The sequence below is a fragment of the Sinocyclocheilus grahami genome, unplaced genomic scaffold (assembly GCF_001515645.1).
Source record: "Sinocyclocheilus grahami isolate Dianchi unplaced genomic scaffold, SAMN03320097.WGS_v1.1 scaffold1551.1, whole genome shotgun sequence".
NCBI lineage: Eukaryota > Metazoa > Chordata > Actinopteri > Cypriniformes > Cyprinidae > Sinocyclocheilus > Sinocyclocheilus grahami.
Genome location: NW_015506730.1, coordinates 308,335 through 327,347, shown reverse-complemented (window position 1 = coordinate 327,347; position 19,013 = coordinate 308,335). Strand labels below are relative to the sequence as shown.

The following is a 19,013-nucleotide window of genomic DNA, read 5'->3' as shown; positions in this document are numbered from 1 at the left end:
TTGGACCACTTCTCTTCTCTGTCTACATGGCATCACTAGGTTCTGTCATTCAGAAACATGGCTTTTCATATCACTGCTATGCTGATGACACTCAACTCTACCTCTCATTCCATCCTGATGATCCGACGATAGCTGCTCGCATCTCAGTTTGTCTAACAGACATTTCTTGCTGGATGAAGGACCATCACCTTCAACTCAACCTTGCCAAGACAGAACTGCTTGTGGTTTCAACAAACCCATTGTTTCATCACAATTTCACCATCCAGTTAGGCTCATCAACCATAACTCCTTCAAAAACAGCCAGAAACCTTGGAGTTATGATTGATGATCAGCTGACTTTCTCAGACCACATTGCTAAAACTGCCCGGTCCTGCAGATTTGCTTTATTCAACATTGAGAAGATCAGGCCCTTTCTTTCAGAACATGCTTCACAACTCCTGGTTCAAGCTCTTGTTCTGTCCAGGCTGGACTATTGCAATGCTCTCTTGGCAGCTCTTCCAGACAGTTCAATCAAAACTTTACAATTAATCCAGAACGCGGCAGCAAGATTAATTTTAACGAGCCAAAAAGAATGCACGTCACACCTCTGTTTATCAATTTGCACTGGCAAACATTACCTGCTCGCATGAAATTCAAGGCATTAATGTTTGCCTACAAAACCACCACTGGCTCTGCACCCCTTTACCTAAATTCATTACTTCAGACTCGTGTGGCCATCCCAAAAAGGCACAAAATCACTTATACAGACTTTTAAAAATAAATGTTCCCTCCTGGTGGAATGACCTGCTCAATTCAATCCGAGTCCTTAGCCATCTTCAAAAATCAGCTAAAAACACATCTCTTCCATCTATATTTAACTCTCTAACTCTAGCACTCTCTATTCTAATTCTATTCTTTATTTTTTTTTTTACTTGTCCCTTTTAGACTTGCACTCTATTTATTTACTAACTGCTTGTTTTCATTAAAAAAAAACAACACTTGCTTCTCTAATCTTTTTTTATTCTATCTATTTGTTTTCTTTTTATTTATTATGCAAAAAAGGCCTCTAACTCTAGCTTGCTCTATTCTTTTTCTATTCTATCTGTTTTATATTTATTTATTATATGATTTAAAAAAAAATATTGCTAACTGAGACTGGTTATAGCACTTGCATATTATTTTGTTGATTTTGATTGTTTCCATTTGTCCTCATTTGTAAGTCGCTTTGGATAAAAGCGTCTGCTAAATGTCTAAAATCTAAATGTAAATGTAAATTTCCTTCATTTTTATTGAGAACAAATGCCTTTCCGATGTGATATGAGATTTAAAAAAAGAGAAAAAAAAGTTTGGCAAAAGGCCGATTCAAACTTGTCGATCCTGTCAAAAATGACCACAGTATGCGCTTTACCATCTGTGCCACTGGAGATGTAGTTAAATGATCGTCTTTTATAGTGTTGACTAGCCCAATCACACAGTGGTGGGCGGAGTTAGTGTAAATAGCCTCTGCCAACAAGGCGGCCTATTTGCACAGTATAAATAGACAATCCACAAAAATAATTACTTTATCCAGCAATTTCTTCTCTTCCGTGTCAGTCTTTGACGTGTGCATGTTAAAACACTGTAAAAATGCTACTGTAAAATCCTGTTAAATGGTTAACGGTAATTTCCCCTACAGTATACAGTGAAAAACTGTATTGGACATTACATTTAATTTTACGGTAGTATACCATTTTTGGAAGTAAAAAAAAGAACGTATAATTTACAGTGAATAACCGTAAATTGACATTCCCAGAATTCCCTGCATTACATTTCAAATTTAATGTTTTTTTGTTGAAATAACGGTTTCTTCTTATTTTGTTCTTATCAGTTTTGTACATTAGGGTTGTATGTTACATCTAATGTTGTTAAATTAATGTTTATTGCATTATTTCAGTTTCATGTGTGTTTAGTGTTTGTGTGAATGACACTGTGCAACTTCTATATATGTTATTATTTAAAAGGTGCTTGTGATGAGCTTTGGTTCATCATGTGACTCTCATCACCACCTGCTTTTGGTGGATATCAGTGTATTACTGGGGTTTTCAACCTGTGGGGCGCGCAGGTTAATTCAAAGACATTCCCTTGAGGATTTAGGAATATGAGTTAGCCATCCACTAGGGGGCAATCTGACTCCCACTGCTAGTCGACAGTTAGAGCAGAGTTGGCTCGAGTATCAGTCACGCTTATTGACAGTGTAAGATGATTTACGGTTAGCCGTGTCGGAAATCCAACCACGGATTGGCATGTTGTTATCTCAGAAACAGGCTCAGCCATCACATTGAATCAGGTAAACTGGTTATATATTTATGTTTCAGTATAATTATGCACGCTATACCAGGGGTGGTTCTAAACCCTTTTTAGGTGGGTGAAATTAGACAAACTTGGGGGGGGCGGCGCATGTCCTAAAAGGTTGAAAACCCCTGGTGTATTACAAAGGTACAAAACAGATTTCAGTACTTCAATAGGTTGGTATATTAACATTATATCAGTTAATGAAATTACGGTATTTCAATGTAAATTTAAGTTAAAACCGTAAAACCTAAAATGTTGCTACCATATTTTTTTACGGTAAAATTCTGGCAACCACAGCTGTCGGTCTTTTACCGTCAATTTTACAGAATTTTTTTTACAGTACCACAACGCATGCATGTGATGCTGCTGATGCGCTGCGCCTTGTTTACAAGACGAGGAAGACGCATGCTGTATGCAAGCTATTGAATTCTGCATTGATTGTGCTTTACATCTTGGTGTAGTTTTTCAAATGGTGCTAAAGTGTGCATTTCCTGGATGCCTGAATCGTGAGAAACCAGTGAGAGACAGATGAAAGACTTACCTTTCACTCTTAGTATATAAAAGATTTAGAGCGAGTAAAGGATTCAGAGCAACTGAAGCTATGGCGGCTGGCTGTTGAGCGGGATGTTGATTTACTGCTTCGATACGTCAAGCAAATGAGGTTGTCCAGTTAACATTGTTCACTAGACAACTTCAAACCAGGTCAAGGAAAGATATGACTATTTCTGAAATTTACAAAACACAGAAATATGAGTGGAAGCATCATGGGGAGATTGTTGAGGGTGTTCAGTTACTCTGAATTGTTAGCTCCTGCGTCAGCATTTGAACGCGCAGTGGAGACTGACACGGAAGAGAGGAAATTACTGAATAAATGTGTTGTTTTTGTTTTCTTTGTGCACAAAACGTATTCTCATAGCGTCATAAAATTACGGTTGAACCACTGATATCACATGGACTATTTAACCAAAGTCCTTACTACGTTTCTGGGCCTGGGAACATTTCAGTTTCATTGCTGTCTATGGAGAGTCAGAAAGCTCTCGGATTTCATCAAAAATATCTTAATTTGTGATTCGAAGATGAATGAAGGTCTTACAGGTTTGGAACGACATGAGGGTGAGTAATTAATGACAGAATATTCATTTTTGGGTGAACTATCCCTTTACGTTTCAAAGTTGATTCATGAGTGTCAGAATCAACTGATATATGATTCTGTATTGATAAGCTGATTGTGTTTGTCAGGATGTGGAGCAGGTTTCAGTGCGTGCGGCTGATGGGACAGAAGCTCAGGATTCAGTCTGGAGCGTCAGAGATCAGAGATCCAGAGACACACAGGACTCAGAGCTCAGCCTCACTTTACTCTGTTATACTGACGCTCAGGATCATGAATCCACTGATCAAACCTCTGACTGTAACGCTGGAGAACAGCAGATGCTGCAGACGCCGCTGAAGATGTGCTCCGTCAAACTGCTGGACTGCAGGAACCTGATGGAGAGCCGAGGAGAAGAAACCACCGCAGAGAAAGAACAACAACACCGTGATGAGGAAGAGGAGGAGGATGATGAGAATGATGATGAGGAAGATGATGATGATGAGAATAATGGGAATGATGAAGATGAAGATTTCATTCCTCCAGGTTTGTTTCTTCCTTTTATGACACTTGAATGTCAGCAGAGTCTCTGCAGGATCAGGTTTTTATTGACAGTTGGTCTCTGATGATCTGATCAATTTTGAGTTAAGATATTCTGAGATATTTGGGAATATAATGGCATTTTGATGGAGATTTTTATCTAGAATGTGTTTTTTTTAAGAGAGACAGATTTGCTGTGCCTGTTAGTAAGACTGCACGGTTTGACCAAAAATCTAATTTAAATTATTTTTGTCATGAGAGATTTATAGTTCAATTATAAAATCATGAAAGAAACACATTTCGATTGCAATAATGCTATTATACTGTAAAATTACATTATAAATATGGTGAAATGAGTGGTGTATGTTGCATTTCCAAACTCACTTTATCAATATCAATATGTCTATGCATGAGTTTATTTAATTAACTTGCAGAGTTTCACACAAACTCTTTTGAAGTATATTTTAAAACCCAGAATTTATAACCATTTTTTTTCATTTCAGATGATAAAGGCTGTTCATCTTCTGACGGAAAAACAGACTTAACATCAAAAGATCAGCTGACGGTCAAGAGTTTCTCCTGCGCCACCTGTGGAAAAACACTGAGTTCAGAGGGTCATTTAGCGAGACACGAGAGAACACACACAGAACAGAAAGACTTCAGCTGTAAGATATGCAACATCAGCTTTACTACCGCAGAAGAGAGGAGACTTCATTCAAAAGAGCACAGTGGGAAGAAGGAGTTTCACTGTGAACAGTGCGGGAAGGTTTTTTTCATTCATTCTAGTCTAAAAGTTCACTTGAAGACTCACAGTGAAAAGTCTTTCCACTGCAGCGAATGTGACAAGTATTTCAGCACCAAAGGAAATCTTGATGCTCATAAGCGAATCCACACGGGAGAAAGACCGTACAAGTGTCCTCACTGTGAGAAGAGCTTCAATCATGGATCTCATCTGAAGACACATGTGCGTGTTCACACCAATGAGAGGCCGTATCAGTGCAGTGAATGTGGGAAAACCTTCACAGACTCAAGCTCTCTAAGGTCACACCAGAAAATCCACTCTGATGAGAAACCGTTTCAGTGCAAACATTGTGACAAACGATTTCGTCAAAGATCTAATCGGAATTGTCACGAGAGGATTCACACCGGAGAGAAACCATATCTGTGCTCCTACTGCGGAAAGAGCTTTTCTGATCCACGTTCTTTTGTATTTCATAAGAGAGTCCACACTGGAGAAAAACCGTATCACTGCAGCGTTTGTGGGAAGAGTTTCAGTAAGCATAATATATTTCAAAACCACAAGAGGATTCATACTGGAGAAAGACCGTTCAAATGCTCACAGTGTGACAAGACGTTTGCTCGATCAGACATCCTTAAGGTCCATCAGCGAGTTCATACAGGAGAGAAACCTTACTCCTGCTCCATCTGCGGCGAGAGATTCGCTTATTTAGGTAGTTTTCAGACCCACCAGAACAAACACGCTAAAGAACAAACTGCTCCAGAATCATCAGAGTGACTTTCATCAGTCAATCTGGAGAAAAAAAATGAAAATGTTCATTGAGCTCTTACTGCCAGTAGGGGGCAGTGAACTTTTTTTAATGCGGTGGATTGATCCAAGTGCTATATATAAAGTCATGTTTGACAGAGTAGAGCATTGATTTTATGTTAAACCAGACAGAACTATTAAAAATACTCAAAATAAAATACTACAATAATACGAGCGCCTGGATTTCATAAGGCTGTTAATCATGTTTTATGTGGTGAAATGCATGAAGGAGAGTCACTGGCAAATACACTCTGTTTTTCATTGCTGGACCGGTTTCTTTTAATCAAGAAAGAACCATGGTTTATTAATTATCCATTTCTTCACTGTTCTTCCAGAGCATTTATGCCGCCATGTAAGGTAAGATATTTACTTGGTAGAAACAAGTTTGGTGGTTTTATGGCAGCTACTTGAACTTCACTGTAATGTCAAATAGAATTAAAGATCAGATAGAATTAAAGTGTATGTTTATGGGATATTTCGAATTATGACCACACAAAACTGTCTCGGCTTCTTTTAGCAGTTTTTAATACTGCCACATCATGGCTAGAAATGACTATTATTTCCTTTAATTTGCGTTAGAGAGTCAAAGTCCATTTCAAGTAATGTTTGTGCATCCAAGGCTAACTGTGCACTGAAATTAGCATACTTTGAGTAGGAAGTACATGTTTATTTGAATTAGCTTAGAGACTGTTAAAAAAGTATGTTCTATTATAATATGAATGAGGATAGTATGAATGAAATTTGGATGTAGGTACTACATCTGCCGTGGAGTTACTGTCATGTGTCACTTAAAGCAGCACTGTTACACGGTGTAATGCCATATGTGATGGCCTGTATCCTGTGATGGAGTTGTTGTGTTGGTTCTCGTGCAGGGGCTTGTGAATAAAGTCGCAGATTGATTTTATTGCATCTAACACAAACATGGTGTCAGAAGTGGGCACTAATTCCTGAACATGGCCTTGAACAGCATTCCCGCTCCCGAGGGCATGCGGATGTCCAGAGATATATCCAAAAATTGGGATAATTTCAGAGCGGAATTCGAGGACTATGAACTAGCTACTGGGTTAGTTGAGAAGCCCAAAGAGGTGAGAGCGGCAGCACTGCGGCGCTTAATGGGCAACAAATGTCGCCATATCTACAGCCACAATATTGTGTTGAGCGAGGCACAAACAAAAGATCCGAAAGCCATACTCGATGCCTTAGGTGACTACTTCAAGCCTGCGAAAAATGTGATCTATGAAAGATATATATTCTGGTGTTGCAAGCAGGAAGTGGACAAGCCTATTGACAGTTTTCTAACAAGGCTGCGGGAACGAGCATCAACCTGCGAATACAGGGAACTCAAAGATTAAATGATTTGTGATAGACTTGTCCTGGGCATTGCCATGTGTCACCAGAAAGTAGTGGTTCTTGATCGGCTTCTACCACTGTTTTGAAGTACCATGACATTGACAAGCCAGTGACAATACAAAGCGACGCCAGCAAGAATGACCTGGGCTGCTGTCTGCTTCAACAGGGGCAACCGGTGGCATTTGCCTCTCGGGCACTCACTCGTACTGAACAAAACTATGCCCAAATCGAGAAAGAACGCTTGAGCATAGTATTCACATGTCAGAGGTTTCATCACTATCTGTATGGTAGGGAGACAATAACAGCTGAAACCAACCATAAGCCCCTCGTGTCAATTTTTAAGAAATCACTCCTGAGTGCTCCCAAACCTCTCCAAAGCATGATGTTGCAGCTGAAAAACTACAACCTGAATGTCGTGTACAAGCCTGGCCCTGAGATGTACATAAGTGATACGTTAAGCAGAGCAGCGCTTAACAAACAGGTGTTCAATGAGCCTGGACTACTACAACATGCTGTGAGCACCGTGGACAGCTCCGAGGCTGTGTTCTCATTCATAGATCAAGCACTACACCTCAACGTGACTGATGCCAGTCTCAGTAAAATTGTTAATGAGACAAAAGCTGACGATGCTTTGCAGGTGCTGGCAAAGATTGTGCTAACTGGCTGGCCAGAGCGCAAAGAAGATATGTCGCTCTCGGTGCGTGAGTACTGGCCCTTCAGAGATGAACTGAACATTCAGGATGGTGTGCTATTCAGAGGTCAGTGCGTTATTATACCGAAAGCACTGAGAGCAGAAATGCTGACTCGCATTCATGCCACTCATGTTGGAGGAGAGGCCTGTTACAGACAGGCAAAGGAAACGCTGTTCTGGCCTAATATGAGAGGCGAGATAAAATATTATGTGGCCAACTGCTCTGCATGTAACGAGTATGCGCACAAGCAGCAAAGGGAAACGATGATGTCCTGAGATCCCCGTCCACCCCTGGCAAATTGTGAGTATGGATCTGTATGCGTACGGTGGAAGGGAATTTCTTATAATAGTGGACCACTACTCGGATTACTGGGAAATTGATCAGCTGACAGCAGACACAGTCATTACACGCTGTAAAGTTCAGTTTGTACGTTACGGGCAGCCAGATCAGGTTATCACTGACAACGGGCCGCAATTCGCTTGTGAACTGTTCACAAAATTTGCGGGACAGTGGGGGTTTGTTCATGTCACATCTTCACCCCAGCACCCCCAATCTAACGGAAAGGCTGAATTGGTAGTGAAGATCGTGAAATCGCTATGTAAGAGAGCAAAACTTGACGGGTCTGATCCATGGCTAGCAATCCTCCACTGGCGAAACATGCTCACAGAAGGATTAGACAGCAGTCCCGCACAGCGACTCATGTCCCGTAGACTTAGGACGGGACTTCCCATGGCAAACAGTTTACTTTTCCCCGAGGTGGTAGAAGGAGTTTCGGAGAAACTGAGGTGGAAACAACGCACGACAAAATTCCATTACGATGCGAGAGCCAAAGACCTCCCAGAGCTAAATGTCGGTGAACACATCAGAATGAGACCCCTGCCTGGAGACCGCACAGGTCGGTGGCGGAGAGGCCAGTGTTTAGGAAAGGTGAATCTGCGGTCTTATGTTGTGAATGTGAATGGCACATTATACAGGTGCAACCATGTGGATTTGCGGAGGGCCGAGCGTTCAGACCAGTTTAATCACCAAGAGGCAGGGCTCAGTGGCTAGCTACAGTGAAATGGCAATCACAGAGAGGACGACACATCGGACATCACAGAGTGTGAACCAGGGCAAATTCAGGAACGAAGACTGACCGTGGCTAACAAACCATCACCACTGGGAACCCCGATCATTACTTGCAGCAGCCGTCAGTCACGGCCACCACAGAGACTTGATTTGTGAGTCCTTCTTAGTGTCTTAGACAGACTAGGGCATCGGTAAAGCAGTTCAGTTATAAGTTTAGCTAGTAATTTTGAGTTCATGTTTGGGAGTTGGGGTTGTTAATGGAGGGAGGGGGTTCTTAGTGGAGTGTGGCAATTCTTTAAAGAAAGGGAGATGTTACACGGTGTAATGCCATGTATGCCCTGTATCCTGTGATGGAGTTGTTGTGTTGGTTCTCGTGCAGAGGCCTGTAAATAAAGTCGCAGATTGATTCAGCTCATGCTTGTTTATTGCATCTAACACAAACAAGCACTATGTAACTTTTTCTGTTCAAAATTTGCAAAATGTATATAATGAGCGAGTACATCATGAATTCATCTTCCAAACCACATTTTTGTCTTATTCCGAATCACTACGGTACACTTATAATAAGTACTTATATTTGGACTATTGTAGCCTGGTCGGGTCCTCACCGCTGCGGAGTAACACATACCTGCGTGAATCGCCAGAGACATAAACTTAGAGAAGTAGCTCCGGTTGGAATGTTCTTCCGTGGGATGTGTGCAGTTCTGTTTATTAACCACTAGAGCGCCATAAGTTACGTAGTGCTGCTTTAAAAGTCATTCATAAATCTGCTCCGGTGGTCTCATGGGACAGTAAAGGCCGGCTCCAGAATCAAATCACTGATGGTGCTTCTTAAAATAGTGAGGGTGCTCTCTCTCTCTGTCTCTCTCTATATATATATATATTTATTAGCGGGGTCCGTTGCTATGGCACAAAGAGCGCTCAGTTCATAATCACTAAAAAGCTGTCACTCATCGTAGTTCATCGCGATCTCACAAAGATAGGTTATTATCAATAAAGTTCTCTACAATGCACAACGAGTCTCTTATTTACATTGCTTCAACACTTTGATATAATGAGATGAATGCTGAATACCTGAACAAAAACTCAGGCGGTAGGTGCATTTTAAAAATGTTTTCCCAATCAATCCTGGACTCCTGCTCAAAATGATAAATTATTATAATGACAGCTACAAAAAAAACAAAACAACAATAAGCCCGCGAAGCTGTTATCGTTCATTCTGACGGATGACCGGCGTGAAAGCTAAGTGGAAACCCGGAAAATAAACTGTGGAACTTTGACAAATGAGAGAACAGTTTACTCGTGTAGCGCCCCCTACCTTCTTTTATAACGGTTTAGTAAGGAGCAGCACCAGGTTCAATAATCTAGTGCCCGAGATGTTGTATTAAGGCCCCTCTGGCGTCACTGAATGGAATACTTCACTTTTAGAAAGTTACTCTGGATAAAATATATGCTCACATCAGTTTACTGGTCAAAAATAAACGATTTTGAATAAATAAAACAATTGAAGTAAAAAAAATATAAAGAATTTAATTAAAGTAAAATAAAAATGTAGAAATTTCAAGTTGCAAAGTATCACACAATGCAGTTGATTAAGTTGGGTACAAATTAACCCCAAAAGGGAAATATCACAAATGAGAATCTTCAAAGTATTAATATGATGATCTATCGATTGGTTTACTGTAGTTTCTGCCATCTGTCAGCTCAATTGCTCTGATCAGCCCTCTCCTCAGCTCCTGCACGTCCCTCCTCTCTCCCGTATTAACCTTTTTTTTTTTCATGTGTATAGCAATCAAACCTGATATAAGATCGCGCTCTTAAAGGGGCATATGCACATTTAGCTTACATCAATATAATGATGTATAATTCACTCACATTTTAGCTCTGTATTAGAGCAAAACAAAAATAATTACTAAATGAATAGAAATAAACCCAGTACCTGTAGAATTTTGTTCTACTGCGTTACATGCTCCCCCTTCTAAACATCTCATGTCCTCATGAGATTGCTTCTCTACACTTTAATGGTGAATTTAGGCTCAGAGTAATTGTTTACTTGAGCACAATAAGTACATTTTGCCATAGGGTGACACCACACTGTGCTACAGGGTTTCTTTTCTGATTCTCTCCCACCCTCAACATTTATGACCATTCCTCTATGAACCAGGGTTAAAGGTCGGTTGCTGGGCTGGCCCAAACAGTCATAGCTCAATCGGACTACAGGTCTTCTATTTCTTTTGGGGCGGTAAAGGACAGGCTGTACTACCTCTCTGGCAGTATTATCTGTACCAGGATCTCCCCCTTCTAAACCAGGATCTGCCATTTCCTCTGGAATCGATAATATGGTGAATGCCCAGTGGCCTCGTTCTTAGTACAGTTGTAGGCGTGTACTAATCGATTAACATGTTGACTCCATCTGCTCTTCTCTGCAATATCCAGCATACCAAGCATGGAAAGAAGCATTCTGTTGAACCTTTCAGGCTGTGGGTCACCTTGGGGATGGTAGGGTGAAGTCCTTGATTTACGTATCCCAAGCATTCTCAGCAGCTCCTTTATGAGACCACTTTTAAAATCCCGCCCCTGGGCTGAATGAATACGGGATGGTAGATCATAAGCCTCGCTTGTTCAATCCATGTCTCCATATTCTCCTCTCCTGGGGGGGTAGGAACTACGGCTGAAAACGTGCGCATGCGTCTGTATGCATTGGCGTCACTGGGATGCTTTACAATCTTTTCCAGGATCTCACCCATGGCGCGTATGATGGACTCAGGGGAACTGTCAGTTGTGCTGCGGGGAGTGAACAAAGTTTGTACGTCACTGAGTGATTTACCTTCTTCCATCAGGAACTTAGCAAGTCGACCTGTAAAATCTCCCGAGGCAGGGTCAGATACGAATTCCCTTGGTTGGACTGCTATGATTGTCCAAGGCTCTTTACTCTCTCCAGGGGACACTTCCAGAGGTAGGCGTGTGGGGTCAATGGCTTGTCTGCACTCACACAACACCAACAGAGAACGTGAGGTAGGTCCTTCTCTTGTGTCTCTGACACGAACTCTTCCTAGGACTTTCACTGTTTCCATTGCGTCTTCCATCTCGGCCACTTCTGTGTGGACAGGTACATTTATCAACATTAAAGCATGACTCTCATCAACACCAACATTTTGGCACCAGCTGATTAACTCCGCTTGCAGGCTGGGGTCTTTGCTCAGAGCCATGATAACGGTTTATTCACTACTCAGTTACTTAGAATGAGATGGCAAGATGTGCTTGGGCTTGGCTGATCGGATGTCTTTTTTAGGAACTCAACAGAGACTTATCAGAGGGAGATCCCGGACGAGCCCCCACTTTATGTAGCGCCCCCTACCTTCTTTTATAACGGTTTAGTAAGGAGCAGCACCAGGTTCAATAATCTAGTGCCCGAGATGTTGTATTAAGGCCCCTCTGGCGTCACTGAATGGAATACTTCACTTTTAGAAAGTTACTCTGGATAAAATATATGCTCACACCAGTTTACTGGTCAAAAATAAACGATTTTGAATAAATAAAACAATTGAAGTAGACAAAATATAAAGAATTTAATTAAAGTAAAATAAAAGAAGAAATTTCAAGTTGCAAAGTATTACACAATACAGTTGATTAAGTTGGGTACAAATTAACCCCAAAAGGGAAATATCACAAATGAGAATTACCGTATTACAGAATTACTGAATTGAGCTCTCCATCAAGTACACTTTGAATTAGTAAATTGAGCAAACTAACACACTTGACAATAAATTTACAAAATAATTCACTTTGGGTGTCAAAATATTACTCTGAGTGCTCACGGTTCCTAAGTGCGCTGAACCACACTATATGAACTGATAGGTACCACTGTGGGCCCACACCCACACCGTTAAAACACACACACACACACTCTCACAACCCACCCCCGAGCAGGCCTGAATCGTGGCTTGAGAACGTAGTGGCCGGGAAACGGAAAACTGGAAAACTGGAAACGGAAAACTGGCTTCTTCACTCTCCTGAGTGTAAAACAAACGCAAACAAGTGTACCTGAATTCCTTTAGGAACTGTGAAATGATCGCGAACCCCCGTGATAGGCCTCTTGCAGATCCTCGTCCTGCGCTGTCACTGGCGGCCGATGTGGGTCACACTCCAACGCAACCAGAGGAACCCCAGACCTCACGGTGATCTGGGGCACTATCTGGTCTCCTTCGGGTCAATTACACGACGAATTCACAAAGATTTCAGTCTTCTGGTCCTCTCTTAAAAAGTTATTGTTGACGATAACATGAAGCACAGTCTGTTTCAGCGCTATTTACGAGCGAATGGCGTAACCGCAATAACGGAAAAAAACCGTACACTCAGAATTCAAATATGAACAACCGAATTAACTCAACCACTCGTGTAAACACACGCACTATATACACTTCAAAATATTAATATGAGGATCTATCGATTGGTTTACTGTAGTTTCTGCCATCTGTCAGCTCAATTGCTCCGATCAGCCCTCTCCTCAGCTCCTGCACGTCCCTCCTCTCTCCCCTATTAACCACTTTTTTCAAATGTGTATAGCAATCCAACCTGATATAAGATCGCGCTCTTAAAGGGGCATATGCACATTTAGTTTACATCAATATAATGATGTATAATTCACTCACATTTTAGCTCTGTATTAGAGCAAAACAAAAATAATTACTAAATGAATAGAAATAAACCCAGTACCTGTAGAATTTTGTTCTACTGGGTTACACTCGCGCGTGACTTGTATTAACAAATTTGGTCCATTTAGTAACTTTGCCGTGTGAACTTTGCTTTTTATTCTTGGAGCGGTATTTTCGTTCCATTGACTTCCATTTATACGCATGTGAATGCATCAGACCGGAAACGCAAGCCTGTGCGAAGATATTTCACTGATTAGCAAAGTTCAAGTTTGGTGAACCCTGATCTGTGAATTCGCATCACGTCATTGGTGTGTGACCAACAGCAGATCGATACGTCACAGCATGACCTCGTAGCTGAATTAAAAGAACATATGTTTAAAACTGCAGCGCTGCAGGAAACATTTTAGATGTATTCTAAATTTCCGTATTTGGTACCAATACCAGTGAAAATCCATGGTTCTCGGTACCAATTCACCGAGAGTTATTCAGCCAAGATTATCAACTAACTAAGTTAGCTAAAAAGAAAAAGAAAAAGCCCAGAACTGCTTTTCTGACTGATATGACACAAACAATGTTAACCATTTGTACATTATCTAACACGCATATTTTAGATTCACAATTAATTTAAAAGCCTCTGGTGTTTAAAAACAGTAAATATCATCATGTCCTAAATAAAGGTTATAGGAGCATTAAATAGTTAATAAAGAAATTTCATTCTAATGTTCATTATTAGCTTTAGCCTGCTCTTATGCTAACGCTTAACTACACTAATAACAGCGATGTTCATTTCAATCCGATATTCAAATTAAAATAGTGAATAATATATCCATAACAGAAGCGGTGTTTCCCACAGACTTGCACTCTATTTGTGGCGGCATATATATGCAAATTCATTATCTGCCAGCAGGAGGCGCTTGTAGAGCGGGAGAGATAGAGGTTTCCCCGGTAACGGCTGTAATCAAATAAGCGCTGCGCTCACAAACGCTGCTCAGGCATTACAGGCAAGATGAAATGAAAATGACATCCATAATTTTCTGAAGACAGTCGGGTTCCTTCAGAAACACAGTGATATAAAAACACCCGCACTGGGTTTCGACTTTGACACGTGCAGACATGTGCAGTGCTCATGTTTATTCAATGAAGTCAAAGCCTTTTGGAAAATCTATTTGTGGTGGTCAGTTTTGATATTGTGGCGGGCTGCCACAAATAAATCAATGTATGGGAAACACTCTAAATATTATAAATTTAAATGAAACTTACCTGCTTGAACTCCTTCATTTGATCTGGGTGTCTGTCTTTAAAGTGTTTTGTTAGTTTGGTGTGTTTCCTCATTTTGAGGTCGCTGTCGCCGCGCATCAAGAACCGGGTTGACCGGGTTCTCGGTACCACCGGTACTTAAAAAAGCCTGGTACCGTAACGCTTTCATTTTTTTAGTACCGACTTGGTACCGAAGTACCTGGTCTTTTGACAACACTAGTTATGTGTATAATTTTTAAAAAGCATGAGAGGGAATTTTGCTCAAACTCTAGTGTGATTGTGGCTTTACACTATGTTAAAATAGCAGGATTTTCTACTATTTAAACTACTTATTGCAAATAGTGGCAATTATCTGCACCTCAGTATGGTAGTACATTATAAAACAGAATGCAATAATAACGTATTGAGTGTAAATGATCATTTTAATTTAAATTATTAAATGGATGCCACCTTATTGGGACAATATAAGCCCTCCCTACCCTAACCCTACCCGATAATTTATTTTCAACTTTTTGATTATTTGCACTGACCAGACAAACCAGAGGACACTGCTACCCCTGCAGCACTCCAATTATTTCTTATTTTCCCACACTCCCCGTCTGACTGGAAGAGGTGGAGGTACTGGTCTGCTTATCTCTAATGATTGGAAATGTATTCCTTTACCTTCTCTGGGTATCAACAGCTCCTTTGAATCACATTCAGTCACTATTACCCACCCTTTTAAAATCTATTTTGTAGTTGTTTATTGGCCCCAGGACCACTAGGTAACTTTGTGGAAGAATTAGATGTGCTGCTCTCAACCTTTCCTGAGGATGGTACTCCCTAGTTGTGCTTGGAGACTTCAACATCCACCTAGATAAACCTCAGGCTGCATACTTCCACACTCTTCTTGCCTCTTTTGATCTCAAGAGAGTGTTAACTACGGCTACTCACGAATCAGGCAACCAACTGGACCTTATTTACACAAGACACTTCTCCACTGATCATGTGCTGGTTACTCCACTGCACACCTCGGATCACTTCCTCTTCACTCTTAACCTCAACATGGTTCCTGACACAACATATACCCCTCCACATGTCATCTTTCGACGTAACCTACGCTCACTCTCACCCTCCCGGCTATCTGCTATGGTTTCATCTTTGCTTCCTCCCCCTAAACAGTTATCATCTCTTGATGCTAACAGTGCTACTGCTACTTTATGCTCCACTCTTACATCTGGTTTAGACACTGTCTGCCCCTTGTCTTCCAGGACAGGCTTTACCACACCTTCTGCCCCTTGGCTGTCTGATGTTCTCCGCGAGCATGATTCTAAGCTCAGGGCTGCTGGAAGGGTGTGGCACAAATAAAAAAATACTACTGACCTTAATGTGTATCAGTCACTCCACTCTTCATTCTGTGTTAATGCCTCCACTGCTAAAAGGACATTATATCATAACAAAATTAACAATTCATCTAACTCTCGCATGCACAATTTTCCACACCACAATTTGTCAAGCACATCTTACCAGCAAACATACACTCGTTTTCATCCTTCTCTCCACTCTCTGAGGCAGAAGTCTCCAAACTCATCCTTTCCAATCATCCTACTACTTGTCCGCTTAATCCTATTCTATCTCATCTCCTTCAAGCCATTTCTCCTGCAGTTGTACGTGCACTCACTCACATCATTAACACATTTCTTCACACTGGTGTTTTTCCCTCAACATTTAAACAGGCTCTTATAACCCCACTTCTTAAGAAACCCACTCTTAACCCATCTCTTTTAGAGAACTACAGACCGGTTTCCCTTCTTCCGTTCATTGCTAAAACACTTGAACAAGCTGTGTTCAACCAAGTCTCTGCCTTTCTCACACAGAACAACCTCCTCGACAGCAACCAGTCTGGTTTCAGAAGTAAATATTCAACGAGCCTGGCTTGCTCTCAGTTATTGAAGCCCTAAGACTGGCAAGAGCAGATTCCAAATTTTCAAAACTTATCTTGTTGGATCTGTCCGCTGCTTTTGACATGGTTAACCACCAGATTCTCCTGTCAGCCCTATTGGCAAAGAGCATCTCAGGAACCGCACTCCAGTGGTTTGAGTCTTACCTATCAGATAGGTCCTTCAAGATATCTTGGAGAGGTGAGGTGTCCAAGTCGCAACATCTAGCTACTGGGGTGCCTCAGGGCTCGGTTCTTGGACCACTTCTCTTCTCTGTCTACATGGCATCACTAGGTTCTGTCATTCAGAAACATGGCTTTTCATATCACTGCTATGCTGATGACACTCAACTCTACCTCTCATTCCATCCTGATGATCTGACGATAGCTGCTCGCATCTCAGCTTGTCTAACAGACATTTCTTGCTGGATAGACATTTCTTGCCAAGACAGAACTGCTTGTGGTTCCATCAAACCCATCGTTTCATCACAATTTCACCTTCCAGTTAGACACACAAACCATAACTCCTTCAAAAACAGCCAGAAACTTTGGAGTTATGATTGATGATCAGCTGACTTTCTCAGACCACATTGCTAAAACTGTCCAGTCCTGCAGATTAGCTTTATTCAACATCAAGAAGATCAGGCCCTTTCTTTCAGAACATGCTTCACAACTCCTGGTTCAAGCTCTTGTTCTGTCCAGGCTGGACTATTGAAATGCTCTCTTGGCAGGTCTTCCAGACAGTTCAATCAAGCCTTTACAATTAATCCAGAACACGGCAGCAAGATTAATGAGCCGAAAAAAATGCATGTCACACCTCTGTTTATCAATTTGCACTGGCTAACATTAGCTGCTCGCATAAAATTCAAGGCATTAATGTTTGCCTACAAAACCACCACTGGCTCTGCACCCCTTTACCTAAATTCATTACTTCAGAGTTATGTGCCCATCCCAAAAAGGCACAAAATCACTTATACAGACTTTTAAATCAAATGGTCCCTCCTGGTGGTATGACCTGCTCTACTCAATCCGAGTCCTTAGCCATCTTCAAGAATCGGCTAAAACACATCTCTTTCATCTTTAATTAAACCCTTCTTTTTGCACAAAAAGTATTCTCATAGCTTCATAACATTACAGATGAACCACTGATATCACATGGACTATTTAACCAAAGTCCTTACTACGTTTCTGGGCCTGGGAACATTTCAGTTTCATTGCTGTCTATGGAGGGTCAGAAAGGTTTTGGATTTCATCAAAAATATCTTAATTTGTGTTTCGAAGATTAACGAAGGTCTTACATGTTTGGAACGACATGAGGGTGAGTAATTAATGACAGAATTTTCATTTTTGTGTGAACTATCCCTTTACGTTTCAAAGTTGATTCATGAGTGTCAGAATCAACTGATATATGATTCTGTATTGATAAGCTGATTGTGTTTGTCAGGATGTGGAGCAGGTTTCAGTGCGTGCGGCTGATGGGACAGAAGCTCAGGATTCAGTCTGGAGCGTCAGAGATCAGAGATCCAGAGACACACAGGACTCAGAGCTCAGCCTCACTTTACTCTGTTATACTGACGCTCAGGATCATGAATCCACTGATCAAACCTCTGACTGTAACGCTGGAGAACAGCAGATGCTGCAGACGCCGCTGAAGATGTGCTCCGTCAAACTGCTGGACTGCAGGAACCTGATGGAGAGCCGAGGAGAAGAAACCACCGCAGAGAAAGAACAACAACACAGTGATGAGGAAGAGGAGGATGATGATGAGAATAATGGGGATGATGATGAAGAAGAATTCATTCCTCCAGGTGTGTTTCTTCCTTTTATGACACTTGAATGTCAGCAGAGTCTCTGCAGGATCAGGTTTTTATTGACAGTTGGTCTCTGATGATCTGATCAATTTTGAGAGAAGATTTTCTCTCAAGAGATATTTGGGAACATAATGGCAAATTATAGTATTTTTTTCTCTCTCTGTTGAGATTTTGATCTTGAATGTGTTTTTTAAGTGAGCCAGATTTGCCGTGCCTGTTTGTAAGGCTGCATAATTTGGCCAAAAATCGAATTACAATTAATTATTAATAAATAAATATATTATTATAAATTATAAAATCATGAAAGAAATACATTGCAATATCAATAACACTATTTCTTATACTATAAAATTATAAATATGGTGACGTGTGGAGAATGTTGCATTTCCAAACTCAGTTTATCAATAAAAAATAATGATAAAGTTTTCTAAAAAACATTTTTTTGATTTTTTTTTTTAATTAATTGTTCACCCCTAGACTTATATAGACAAATTATTACAGACTTTCTGTATATTTCCTGAGTTACAAACAAATCTCAAATCTATTTTAAAACCCAGAATTTATAACCATTTTGTTCATTTCAGATGACGAAGGCTGTTCATCTTCTGACGGAGAAACATACTTAACATCAAAAGATCAGCTGACGGTCAAGAGTTTCTCCTGCGCCACCTGTGGAAAAACACTGAGTTCAGAGGGTCATTTAGCGAGACACGAGAGAACACACACAGAACAGAAAGACTTCAGCTGTAAGATATGCAACATCAGCTTTACTACCGCAG

General features: G+C 40.9%; 2 protein-coding genes across 2 annotated transcripts in view; both read left to right on the top strand.

Annotated features, from left to right (window-relative positions):
* LOC107571126 (zinc finger protein 501-like) overlaps positions 1 to 5,657 on the top strand; it is a 13,443-nt gene extending 7,786 nt beyond the window's left edge. Inside the window, exons 2-3 of the mRNA XM_016257406.1 lie at positions 3,550 to 3,943; positions 4,441 to 5,657. Coding sequence (XP_016112892.1) covers positions 3,550 to 3,943; positions 4,441 to 5,453 — 1,407 coding nt within the window. The 3' untranslated portion in view covers positions 5,454 to 5,657. The remainder of the gene's footprint in view (positions 1 to 3,549; positions 3,944 to 4,440) is intronic.
* Positions 5,658 to 8,182: 2,525 nt separating this feature from the next.
* Positions 8,183 to 19,013, top strand: part of LOC107571119 (zinc finger protein 391-like) — an 11,719-nt gene continuing 888 nt past the window's right edge. Inside the window, exons 1-3 of the mRNA XM_016257394.1 lie at positions 8,183 to 8,420; positions 17,851 to 18,231; positions 18,819 to 19,009. Of these exons, the coding sequence (XP_016112880.1) occupies positions 8,183 to 8,420; positions 17,851 to 18,231; positions 18,819 to 19,009 (810 nt within the window). The remainder of the gene's footprint in view (positions 8,421 to 17,850; positions 18,232 to 18,818; positions 19,010 to 19,013) is intronic.